This window comes from Amblyomma mixtum, chromosome 3 (genome assembly GCF_055824585.1).
Source record: "Amblyomma mixtum isolate Tamu chromosome 3, ASM5582458v1, whole genome shotgun sequence".
NCBI classification, from domain to species: domain Eukaryota; kingdom Metazoa; phylum Arthropoda; class Arachnida; order Ixodida; family Ixodidae; genus Amblyomma; species Amblyomma mixtum.
In genome coordinates, this window is record NC_143014.1 from 178463793 (window position 1) to 178476558 (window position 12766).

General features: G+C 45.6%; 1 protein-coding gene across 1 annotated transcript in view; it reads right to left on the reverse strand.

The window, feature by feature from the left end:
• Nucleotides 1-3504: 3504 nt before the first annotated feature.
• The window catches only part of LOC149352844 (tachykinin-like peptides receptor 99D), a 194143-nt gene continuing 184881 nt past the window's right edge, over nt 3505-12766 (reverse strand). Inside the window, exons 4-5 of the mRNA XM_089582048.1 lie at nt 9836-9926; nt 3505-6163 (exon numbers count right to left, since the gene is read on the reverse strand). Coding sequence (XP_089438174.1) covers nt 6044-6163; nt 9836-9926 — 211 coding nt within the window. The 3' untranslated portion in view covers nt 3505-6043. The remainder of the gene's footprint in view (nt 6164-9835; nt 9927-12766) is intronic.

Consider the following 12766-nt stretch of genomic DNA (forward strand, 5'->3'; position numbering starts at 1 on the left):
AGAGCTTCGCAACGGTCCTGCAAGTTCAGTTTAGCCCGCTCCTTTCGCAGACTATCACTCTAAGAAAGAAGGGACTAAAAGGGGAGGGCGAGAGGTTATTCCTTTTGGGACTAACTGATTTCCCACAAACATTAGTCATTTCGGGAGGCTGACTGCAAAGGGTCTAACTGTTGGGCCTCTAGCAAGGGGGTGCAGCAGTTGGTCCCCGGCAGCAGCCGTTGGAAGGAAAAATTTCAAATGAAGAATGATTTCCGTAGTAACTTGGAGAGGGATGTTTCTACAGCACCTTTCACACGTATCACAATAAATAAAGCAGACATGAATACACATGAATATACGAGGATTCGAACCCATGACCTTCGCATCGGGAACCGAGCGCGGATGTGACCAGGCCACCACAGTTTGTTTTCCTTTACTGTGGCAAGCTGCCACAGCAAGCGCCCCAGAGCAAGAAATAAAGATCTTGCATACAAAGCACACAAATGTCTTGCGTTTACCGCTCACGGTTCTTAAACGTGATGCTATTTAGGCAAAGCATGGGTATTTTGCTGTCACATCCTTTCCCAAAAGCTGCGATAAGCCGTAAAGTATATGCAGAGCCATCTAAATCGCGTGTTTGGTCCAAAAAGAAGTGCTGAACCGCGTATACTTTACGTCCGGTACATCGCTACCACAAATCGATGTTTTGTTGTTTTTTTTCGTATACGGTGGTCATATTTGAAGCAACTAACAGCTGCACATTGCGACCGGCCTGAAACAAATATAAAAGCCCGCTGTTCACTTCGTTTTTTGTTACTGGCGGGCAGCAGCGATGGTGAACTGACTGACAATCACCGTTTCTTTGTATCGCCAATGCTTGCACACCATCATATAAGCTCGTAAACAACTGGCAATGAAACGAAATTGCGTATACTTGCTCAACGCTATCTCTTGCAACTCACATTGGTCACCTATTGAAGACCGTAGTGCAGTCGTCCACGCAACGGAGAGCTCTGTTTTGAATTTATGACAATCGCCGCAGCTTGGCCCGCCCGATGTGCCTTTTAAAAACGCGAGTTAAACGCGATCCGTGAGAATGTGCGTGCGAGATAAGGTGCTGCTTCGAGCCCTAGTCCACTCGTAAACGACGCAACTGTACTCCATGGTGCGCGATTCGAGCGCTCTAGACAGGTATGTGGACGACTGTACATTTTTATGTAATTATTCAGCTGCCGGTCGCTTCGGTTCGACGAAGCGTTTTTCTCGTGCAGAAGAGTCTACCAACTTCGGTAGAGACAGCTGCGCTAATCTCACTGTCATTGGACGACACCCTACGCTTCGAAAAATCGAGTACTATTACACTTTAGGTCTTCTCGCGCGATTTTCGTGTGCCCCTATGCTGCCGTTCGTCCCGCAGTTAGACTCTTTATCAGCAGCTAGTCCGCTGAGTTTGCGCACGGCACGCACTTCTGGCAAGAGGCGAATCGTGTGTCAACTTAAGGACTAACGGCGGATTTTAAAGACTAAAGTTGTCTTTGCTCCCCCATAGGCCGGTTTTTCTCTCAGAGGGTAAGAACGGAAGAAAATGGGAAGGTCATCAGCAATCACGCCGCTTTAAATTTTAAGGAGTTAGTATGCATGGGTTCGGTATTAGCACGTAATTTAACGAGCAGCGCAGAAAGCTATTGCGCTTTGCTTAGGGTGCCTCAATTTGCCTACAGGAATATTCTCAGATGGCTCTTAGTGCCTCATTCTGCCGAAGCCAGCTTCGCTCGATATATCACAGCTGTTCTTCTGAAACGCTTGAAAGAGAAAAAGCTTTAGGATGCAAGATTCTGCAATCGTACAGACTAAGAGCGTTGGGGTCTGTTCTGCTTGTTCCATGTTTAGAAGTATACTGCACTTTCATCGGAAACTAACTTATCAAATCTTGAGCAGCGATGTTGCAGTCTGCGGTTAGTGCGGTATTAGTTAACATGCCTCGGAAAAAATGCTATGCCTAAGATAATATAGCGTCATTTTGAGTGCGGTCGTCAAGCGCCTCCATTGACAACATCGTCGTTCTTGCGCGAATGCTTTGTGCTTTGTCATTACGCTAAAGTTGCTTTGGATGACATTTTTCTTCTATCGTTGGTACTTTCTGTCGCACCCTCCAATAAAAGCCGGGATCAAAATGGTGGTTTGTAGGGGCTCCATATATGTAATCCTTGCTAGACATAAATAACCAAGAGCTTTGTGCTTTGTTTCGCATGTGTCTCAAAAATATTCTACGTCAGGGCTTCAGCCTTTTAAGTCTTAGCTGATGTAGAAGAAATATACTGATGTGAGTGAAAGCTTGTTCGCTAGAAACTGGCTCATCGCTTAGATCTCCGCCTTAGAACTTGATTCTGTCATAAAAACACGACAATCAGTTCTGTTCCAGTCGCGATTGCTAAGGGGGTGGTTGGTTAGCGTTCCTGCTAAGAAAAGAATCTTTGGAATTTATTTACATAATGTCAGTTTCAACAAAGCTATTAAGCAATTTATTGGGATGTTAGAGCAAGCTTGCGTCGCCAGTTTTGGGGCTTCCGTTTTACACACGCACACTTTAAAATGGCCATCTATAAAAGCTGGTTCATCTCGGCTCAGGGTTATAAAAAATGAGTCCACCTTCCAAAAATAATATGGCAGTCTTCGGTAACCCATAGGCCTGAGGTCGGCGATTTCTTCTGCAGTACTGCATCCATTGCCATCGAGTAGATCAATGTTCTAAGTTACTCATTTTGCCTGATAGTGATTTGAAGAAACGTAAGAAGTTTCACAAATACTTCTGGTTTTAAATAAATATCAAATTACACAATAAGCAAAGCTCAAGCAGCTTGTGAGCTAGGATTTGGTTGACGTACATCACTGTATTCATGCAAGTTCTGCTTTGTAAAGCAAATCTTCTATGTTGCACTTACGTTCTAGATTTTTAAATCGGCATGTTTAGAATTTCTCTACCTTTCAATTCGCCCCTAGTTCTAATAAAGCTCCGCTGTTGGGGTTTTGTGCATCATAGTGCAATCATACTACTTTTTTAATGCTTATACAGGTATACGCACCACTCGTTTAATGTTGTTTCTCGTTTGAAAATCACCATCAGCTTGTTTTAAACTGTGTTCAAGTGAGTTCAATCAACCAAATCGTTTTACAAGAGTTTGCTAGCTCTGTTTATAGACGCAGATGGCCCCTCCACTTACGCCACCTCTTAACAGGATTTCTGGAAAACCACGCGGCTTTACTAATTGATGTGAGCGTAGCAGAGTCGTAGAGGTACATAATTTTAGTAAAAGAGATCATCCGGCAAAAGGAGAAACGTTTATTGGATCGAGTGACTGCCCAAACAGAGCGAATAAGTTTGGGAAAAAGATGGATATGATGATGGTCTCTCGAGCACCTCGTTCCAAGAAGAATGAATGGCAAGCTGGCCACGGAATTTCTGTCGTCAAACTTTCATTCTCCTGTGAAGTCCTCGCGGAGTTACGAAGCGAGTTGATGGACGACCAAGCGAGCCGTTATGCAATGAATGAATGAATGAATGAATGAATGAATGCCACCTGAAAAATGGCAACGTGTATTCTTTACATAGTAAAGCGAAATTGGACATGTTAACATTGAGGCCGCGAATGTCACTCAACACGCGTTTTGAAAGATTCCAGCTTACTCTCTTACACACCTCTATTCTTACATACATTACATATCTCCCATGCGTAAATAAGTAAATTAATAAGATAAAAGCGACCAAGAAAATAGGCTTTTAAAGCACCATCATACAGCTGTTCGTTTGGTGGTGGATGATAACGTCACAAATCGTACTTGCCTAACCGCTGAGTTTGTCTTTCAGCCCACTCAGACCGTTGCTGCCTGTCATGCGAAGCTTACAACCCTTCTGATGCACTCTAAGCCTATATACGTTGTCCGTTTTTCTTCACAAGGAGAAATACAATTTGGACACAACTTTTGAACTTGATTGCCAGGCTTTGAGATTTGGTTCAAGTCTTGATTATAAAAACTCAACCAAAGCTGCTTGCTTCTACCCTTCTTTCACTACTGCCTGCAGTAGTTCAGAGCCTTAGAAGTTCGGAATGTGCAGAAAAATACCATTGGACATAGGCCCATTTATGAGATTTTATCCCAGTAATTTTTTTAGATGCGCACCAAGCAAGCGTGAGAACTGGGCCACAGTTTGCGTGAGAAATTTTGCCATCTCAGAGCGTACAACTGAAACAGCATCCCCATGCTATCAATGTGAAGAGCACAGTACAGCAACATCGACTAATATAGTTCATCGATGCAGAACATGAGATTAATTAAAAGTATATTCACGTTATACACAGTACCTTAATGAGGCGATCTCTTCTTTGCCGCTTACGAGCATGTACGAATGACATTTCGATAAAAATATGCAGAATGTGAGCACCAAAAGGAACGCATTACACCCTATTTCACTGGATGGTCTCAGTGTGAACAAAATATCCATACGTAGTGAATGCTATGGAAGTACTGTAGCACACTCGCGCAAATCAATGGTTCAGACGCTCACCGTATCAATGAACCTTTCCATTGGTTAACGCAAGTGAGCATCATATGTCATGATGTAAATATTTCTGCCGATTAAAATAAAGGTACATGCCTCTTTTAATCGCGCCATGCAGTCGGTTATGAAATTGAATAATTTTTCACTCGTGCATAAACTCACCAGTTGGGCAGACAACCACCCACTTTACACTTCCCGAAAACGCTCTGTACAAACGCGGCAAGACAAAAAGCAGCACAGCCGTATTCGGATGTAGCGTCGACACCCATGCCCCACCATCTTCGTCGTCGTTCCACAGCCGTCGTGAGCGAATCGTGACATGAGCAGTCTTCAAAAAACACCGCGGTCGGGCAATGCTACACGGAAATAGGTGAACTGTCCCGTGCCTCCGTGAGTGGAAGGGAAGCAGGGCAGCTGCTGGAGCCACACTTCGACACAGCACCGTCCATGGAGGCACCACTCTCAACTGTCTCTCTCAAACCGCGAAGCTTGTCTGCAGGAATGCGGGACACCGGTGTCCTTTTTTCGTTCTTCCAAGTCGCACATGGCACCTAGCGTCATAACAGAACACCGTTCAATGCGTTTTAATCACCAAGCACATTTTACGCCTGAGGCCTTGCTCCTGGAACAGCCCGCAACAAGTGCGCAGCAAAAGCAGTAGTCTGAACATATAGCATATGATGTGCCCCATATTAATAGCGCGGTGAGTGACCCCCTTCCAAATTGCTTGGGCATACAAGCGAACTCTTCAACACAAAGTATGGCAGTCTTCTATCAGGCGGCCGCGAAGACCGCGCGGCGTACATCTGTCGCGGGAAATAGTGGGCTCGCCGTACTATGAGTTGAGCGACCAGCGCAGTTGATTGCAAGAACGCAACGCTGCTTCTCATAAAATATACGCCATTCACTGAGCAATTTGCTTTTTTGCAGAATACAGTGCGCCTTTCTTTTTTTCAACTCCGGGAAGCTTCTATGTCAAAAACAGCACACCATATGGGTGAGATGTGTCTTGGAGTTGGCTAGAGTTGCGAGACGACTGGTTCTCGAGGCGACAGGCGTTTTGCTCGAACAGCGACACTGTCATGGCTCATTTGAAATCGGAGCAGATATTGATGCGCTTTATGGCTAATCTAAGATACAGGCGACGAGCCCAGCCACCGGCATGCTCAACGGAATTATAGCAATGGCTTCATACATCGGGAACATAACCTTACTGCGCCGCTTAACGTAAGTGCAGAGAAAGAATTTCTCAGCAGTCTTTGGACCCAAAGCCAGTTTGATCTTAGTATTTTGCCCGAAATGAACACGACCCTGACTACGCTGCGACTACAACAAGTTCCAGCGACGAGCACTGCCATGTTCAGACAATGTACCGCATTCCTCAGGTGTGTGGCTCGCAACCACCCGCGATTGCCGTACGCGGACGCAACGTCCAAGCTCGTTTCCCTTGGCGGCACAGCTGGATCACAGGCCTCCAAGAACGACCGCGGTGTTTTTTCGCACGTTTCAGGACTGCAGTCGCACCGACAGCTGAGTCATGATGGAGGAGTGTCCGTAGATGATCTCCTCGTGGTGTCGCCGGGCGCAGCAGCGGATCCGGGCTTTAAACTCGGTGTTGAATTTTTCCTGCAACAGCAGAGACGAGAAAAAAAGAGAAAGGAATACGTCGGCTCACCTAGGGTGCAAGGCAACTCAAATGCGGTGCATGCCTGCCTTAAGGTAAAGAAGTGAAAATAATAAACTGACCATTAATGTTTTCAATTAATGGTTGATGGTTAGACACGTGCGAATGGCGACCTTGTTGCGCCTCGAGGCGATAACGAACCTAAAGATTTTTGCACTTGAACAGGTCTCGATTCGAAGCGAATATACCGAATTTTGCAGCGAAGCCTGGCACCACTTATTAAAAATAGGTTTTTTGAGGTATAAAAACGGATTTTCAAGCATAGTAATACCAGTTTTGACGGGCGTCAGAAAACAGAAGAACAACTGGCTGGACAAGCTTGACCACTACAGTCTGGCAGTCACCTTTCTAACTGTCATAGTTAGGCACCTATATTAAAGTACAGATTTCTGACTGGCCATTAGTAACAGCTATACCAGCTTCTAGAATTTCGAAAACGCCATCACCCTCGGCGCTACGGCTCAACAAGTTTTAGTCATGCTGCGACTTTCTAATCAACTGTTTTCAAACATTTTATTAACTTCTCGAATCCGCCGCTCCACATGTGATGTAGCCGCCTTTCCGACCAATCCGCATTTTTCGCTCACAAGGCCAACAATTACAACAACGACGCCGGATTTTCCGCTGAACGCGACCCTTAAACGTGCACTAAAGAGCAATCTAAACTCGTCTTTTTACCGCGGGAACTCGATATGCATGTCCCGAGCATCCTTAGAAACTTCGGATTATTGTCCGGTGTGGGCGATTTCTGTAATTAAAGTAGCATTAAACATCCCGGCTCCCACCTTTTTTTGAACTCGCCGCAGGCGGTGGAGGAGTCAACTAGCGAGTAGAGTGCCTTTCAGGCAGTCGCGTGGCGGCTTCGCTTTCGCCTTTATTTTGTTTTTTTGTTTGTTTCCGTGAATAAATAGATCCAATCATAGACTACATAGCTGCAAATTAGGCCCACGGAAATAAAAATACCCGAGTACTCTTTGCTTTCGCCGATCACTACGTATCACTCCATCGATGGCAGAGGGGCGTGCAAGCCGCCACGGGACTGGGGAAAGGTTGGTTGACTCCTCCAACCGTCAGCGGTGAGTTCAAAAAAAGACGGGAGCCGGTACGTTTATTCCGGTTTAAATTGTAATAAGTTCCCGCGGTAAAGAGAAGAGTTCAGATTCCTCTTTAGTGCACCTATAACGCTCTCGCGTTAAAAACAGGCTTCGCAAATAATATGCCACATGCACCCAGAGCTCAAAACACATTTCAAGAAAGACAGCCAGCAGCCTTCTTCTCTATTAGACAAAAAGCAAATAAAAAAGCTTGCTGCTCGTTTGAATATTCGGGATCAGGCTATATCAATGCAAATTTGTCAGTATACGGCTTTGTTCCACATAAATATGCAACAATACATGCCACAGTGCCGTAGGGCGCCACCTTCTAACGACGACAGCGCAAACTGGCTGGCGGGGGGACAGCGAGATACAGTATTTGCCATTTATGCGCCGGGGTTGCGACTGGCAGCAGTTCTTCTGCTTCGCGCCAGAAGTCAGACAAGAGCAGCGCTCGTTTGAGATGTAGACAGAGTAGGAGTTACTTATATGTAGACAAAACTTAAAAACAAAGAGGAAGGACTCTTAGCAAGGCTCCCAGACGCACAAAAAGAAAAAAAACGAGCAAAATTCATGCTGCGATCGAAACATACCATTTCTAACTCCGCGGGTTTCTTTGACGGCTTAATTTTTTGTGCTTTTGTATGGAGTAGAAAAACTCCTAGATCCATTTTTATTACTCTCTTTGCTTTCTTTTGTTTCTGTCGTGATAGAGTACTGCCACGGCAGAATAGGGATAGAATTTGCACGCTTTATAGCTATGTGGCTGCTAGGCCATCGTGGTGGCGCGGGCTACCTCTAAAAGACGGCCTCGACAAGCCTGCTGCAATACATTATTCGACTTGAAAGCGCGATGTCCCCATCAAGAGCCGTCCACGCCAAAAAAAAAGGAAGAGTTCGACGCGTTCCGCGGGAGAGCGGCGGAAATTAGATTTACTCTGCAACACGTCTCCAGCGCCTCGGAGTCGTTCTCCATTACATGGCAAGCCCCGGCGCTGATGCAAGTCTACAATCTAGCGCTCTGATTCCACTTTCTAGCAGCGTTATTTCGCTCCATCCAACTCTTACCGTGTCTTCAATTGACCGCAAACTTCTTCGCCACGAGTGAGATAATCCGTGACGATATTAAGTGCTTGATAAAAACGAATGTTTTTATCAACACTTGTTGCGCACTTGTAACTTTAGAAGTCGCAGTGCGCACTGTTGCAACTTTAGAAACTTTGCAACTTTAGAAGTCGGATTTGGCATGATTGACGACAAGTAGCTCTAGGGCTGCTGAGAACTGAGCCCGAGAGCCTGTGAAGAAGCAAGAGGTGTGCTGTCAATGAGTAGCCCCCCTGCGCGCAGGAAAGACGCGGAGACGGGGGGGGGGGGGGGGGGGAGCGGGGGGGGGGAGGAAAGCGCAGGAAGGTTAGGTGAGGGATGAAGTACCAAGTAAACAGCGCGCCTTTCTGCTACCGGCTTCTGATGCACAAAACACTTTATCGCCACCACCGCTTTTCGCCATCGCAAACATCATTAAACCTTGCAGGATGTCTGGCTTCGTTTATTTTGTAACAAAAAAATTACAGGACGATCATGAAACCTGATGCTAGAAAGCTGCGACAGCAGGTGGATTCATCCTCGATAATTACTTTGATAATTTTACTCTAATGAATGCTTTGAATGGGTGGGTGGAGGTGGGTGAAGGGTGGCAGAGGGTGGAGGCTGAGGGGCGGGAAGGCGGCTGGTGTGTATAGTGCTTCTGGAGGGCATCTGGCTTTCCACTGCGTCTTTGAATTCAATTTCGCCGTCGCTTTCTCGTTCTGCTGCAGCGGGGACCTCTGGTGGGAGATTTTGTGGAGGTGCAGGTAGGTGGGTTTATGGCGCTTCTGGAGGGTAGAGTTGGTTGAATGGGCGATGAATGGCGCTTCGGAAGGGAGGAAGGGGCGCGGTGGATCAAGGGTGTAGGTGGATATGGGAGAGCATCCTCCTTGTTAGGGCGGTGTGGTGGGGATGTGGCTGAGGCGGGGTTCTGCCGTAGGGTGAATGCTTTACTCACCGAGGCTTCACGTGGATACCACGGGCATTTTCGCCAAGTGCCACTACTCCTGTCATCGTAGTAAAACATTGTGTTTTTATTCAGCATCAGGGTTCATTTTGCTTTTATTGCCTTAATAAGCACGTTGTCTATTCGCCATAAATATCCTGCTCCTTAGACCTCTGATTTGTTCACACGTGTCGAACAGCTATTGCACTATACAATGTACACACTATCGATGGTGATTTAAGGATAAACATAGTCTGATGTTTTCTGGCGTCAGTTTTTCAGGCACTTATTTCCGCACCCTCCGCCGCCACTATCATAAATTGCCACTTTAAACATTTAGAATATTTAACCACCCTTTTCGTGCTTTCTCAATGCAGTGCAATCCCCGCCCCCCGGAAAATAAGAAATCGCTTACTGGCGCCGCGTGGCGGACCGTTCTCTGCGCTCTTGTGTAAAGCGTGGGTACGCGGAGCAGCCGCTCAAATACTTACGCTGTAGATGGCGTAAATGAAAGGATTGTAGCAAGAGTTGCTCATGGCCAGCCAGTGGATGATAAACCAGATGACGTTGATGTAGCGATACCTGCAGGCATAGAGAGGGGAAAGAAACACGTATTACATGAACATCCGCTTCGAAGTCTTTACAGCAAAATTCTTTACACTCCAACTTCGTGCACCACGCGAGAAGCGATCCGCAGCTTGACAAATTTATGAAGCTGAACTGTCGTAACAAACAGAAAATCGGCCTGGGAGGAAAGATACAAGAATAACGCATTTTCTCTGCTCCATCACTTGAAACAAAAGTAATATGCCCCCGACAGAAACTCTTCCTGGTCTTTATGGTATTGAGTTTTGTGATAAGAAATAAACGGAAGATAGATACAGCCCTGTTCCGGCATAACAGCCTTAACAATTCAGGAACGTGCAGGGGGCATTCAATATATGCAAGTATTCTTTAACGCATCGTCTTGGCCATGCGTTTTTTCACTGTTAGATGCTGGTAGCAAGCGCACATAAACACGTATTAAGCATAAAACAGCGCAAAATAAGCTGCCCACGGCTACACTGCCGAAGAAAGTAAGCGCGCAAGGACTCGGAGCCCTTCTAAGCGGTTCCTATCTTCCGACCGACATATAGTATTATCGTAAATTTAAAACTAGAGGGAGTGTCTTTTTTTTTCCTGGTGGTACGTTTTACTGAGTTTTGAGATGAATAAAACAGCGATAGTATCTCCATAGCTAATAGAAAATCGACCAGCGCAGAGGGCGGACGGCCGCAGTATGCGCAGCTTTCAATTTCCTCTGCTTGATTAGAAAGACTGAAAGCAGGCTTCCTCTTAACCGCACTTCCCTCCCTTTTTCCGATGTTTTCGCGTCCTTCTGACAGCCCCTAGACAGGTACCCGTAACCCTTTCTCTACTCAGGTAAATCATTAAAGTACACGCAAAAGCGCCAGAATATGTCAGGTTTCTCTTCCCTATAAGGTCGCCTCGTGGGTTATACTTTGCCTACAGCTGAACTGACGTTAGTTCATGAACTATCTTAGTTATGGTTTGTACACTGCGCCCAAACAGCTGTAGCGTGAGTTTGAGCTTTCGACAAGTAACTAAATTCGTTCGGTAGGACACCACGCTGGGGTTAGACTGACGTCCCAGCGTCCGGGGAGAAATCCAATGGAGGGCTATAGGGCTGGTCCTTGCGTTTGTGTATTATGGCTGGCTTAGAAGCTGGCACTCGCTTTGAGGGAACATAAATAACAGAATAAAAAATTGAGGAAAAACACAGCGCACTACTAAGACTAGGTGGAGATTGTGTTAGCACACCCTCGATAGCACTAATGAAACGTGAGTTAGATTATTTGAGCCAGGCATAGAGCAATTTTAATGTGTAGGATTCCGAAATTCGTCTTTTAGCCTTTTTTACCTTTTGGACAAGGTTGTTTTCTGTCTTCTGCTTTTAACGTCCCTTTTGGTTCTTTTATCGGTTTTAAAAAATTTTTAATGGTCTTTTTGGCCTTTTAGTGCATTTTGTTCACTTGTCATCTCCTAGTGTTTTTTGTCTCTTGTACTGCCTGCTTGCGTCATCCTTTTAAGCGTCGTCCTTTTAAGTGTGATCCGTTTAATCGCCCCTCCACTTGTCTCTTTATCTTGTCTAGTTTTCATTTTTTGTTGCCTCCAAGGGTCACCCTTGCCCTCATGTTGAAAATTGTTATCTTTCGGTCACGTGCAAACACAGCAGATGTTACTCGTGTCTTCCCGCCCACTTTTCGAACGTATATATATATGTTGCTCCGCAATAAAATAATCAGTTGAAGTCAGCGCTGTATCGTCTTGCCTTTCTTTGTCCGTGTCTTAGTAGTGCGCTGTGTTTTTCCTCAAGATGAACTACCAACTAGCCCGCTCTTCCACCCTTGCAAAAATAACAAAGCAGGAGAGCTATTCTTGATCAGGAATTACTGGTGAATTGACACCCGAACACGCCGCTCATGATAACTTTGGCTGCAACTTGGCCAAATCGCACGTGCGAAGTGAAACAAACGTACTCTATTTCTGTACCTTAATTCAATGCTTAAATAGAAAACGTGCCCTCCGCGTTGCAATGCATTTTGTTTTTCTGATAAAAAAAATCATCCGAGGCTTTCAGCGTATTTTCTTGAGATTGATTTGAGAAATCTACGTAGCTATAGGGATAAAATTCTTGAGAACAGGGCAAAATAAATTGTCTTAAATATAGGACGACACGTAAGAATTCACACAAACTCATAGAAGACAGGCGAACAGTTCAGAGACGTAAAAATGTTGTGTAACCGAAGTTAACGCATTTAGCGAAATCTATGAACAAGGCGTAGGACTCACTCAAGCGAAAGATTTTCCTTTAATCATCTGACAAGAAAATCTGATTTTAAATGGCCTTGTAATAATAATAAATTATCCGAGACCACATCTTGTAAAGAGTTTTTTTTTTCCTGGCTCATTGTTTTGTAGCAGTCCATGGTTTTTCTCTTCGCGCATGCGCAGTTTGTCGCAACTTGCGGATTCGAAGGTGCGGAGTTGGGAGCCGTGTTTCGGCAAGACGTCACTCTAACAGCTACCGCTGTAAGAAGACGTTTTCGTGCAGTGAACTGTAATCGCTGGGCGCATTATTCACCTAAGAGCCTTGAAATGGGGTTTCGTTTTGCCTGTACCTTTCATTACTTTTTTTTTTCTTTCGTGAAATAAAGCAAGTGCCTCGGCTGTGGGATGGAGACACTTCCAGTCGATTGATGCGTGGGAACAACGCGGTCCTCGCACACGAACGCACTCGCGGTCTCCTCTTTCGTCGCCACCGCATTGCTCAACGCGCCCTCACCCGGTTTTGAGCGGGACGCTCTCAGCAGAACAGGTGAATTGGTTGGTTGGTTTATTGGGGTTTAACGTCCCAACGC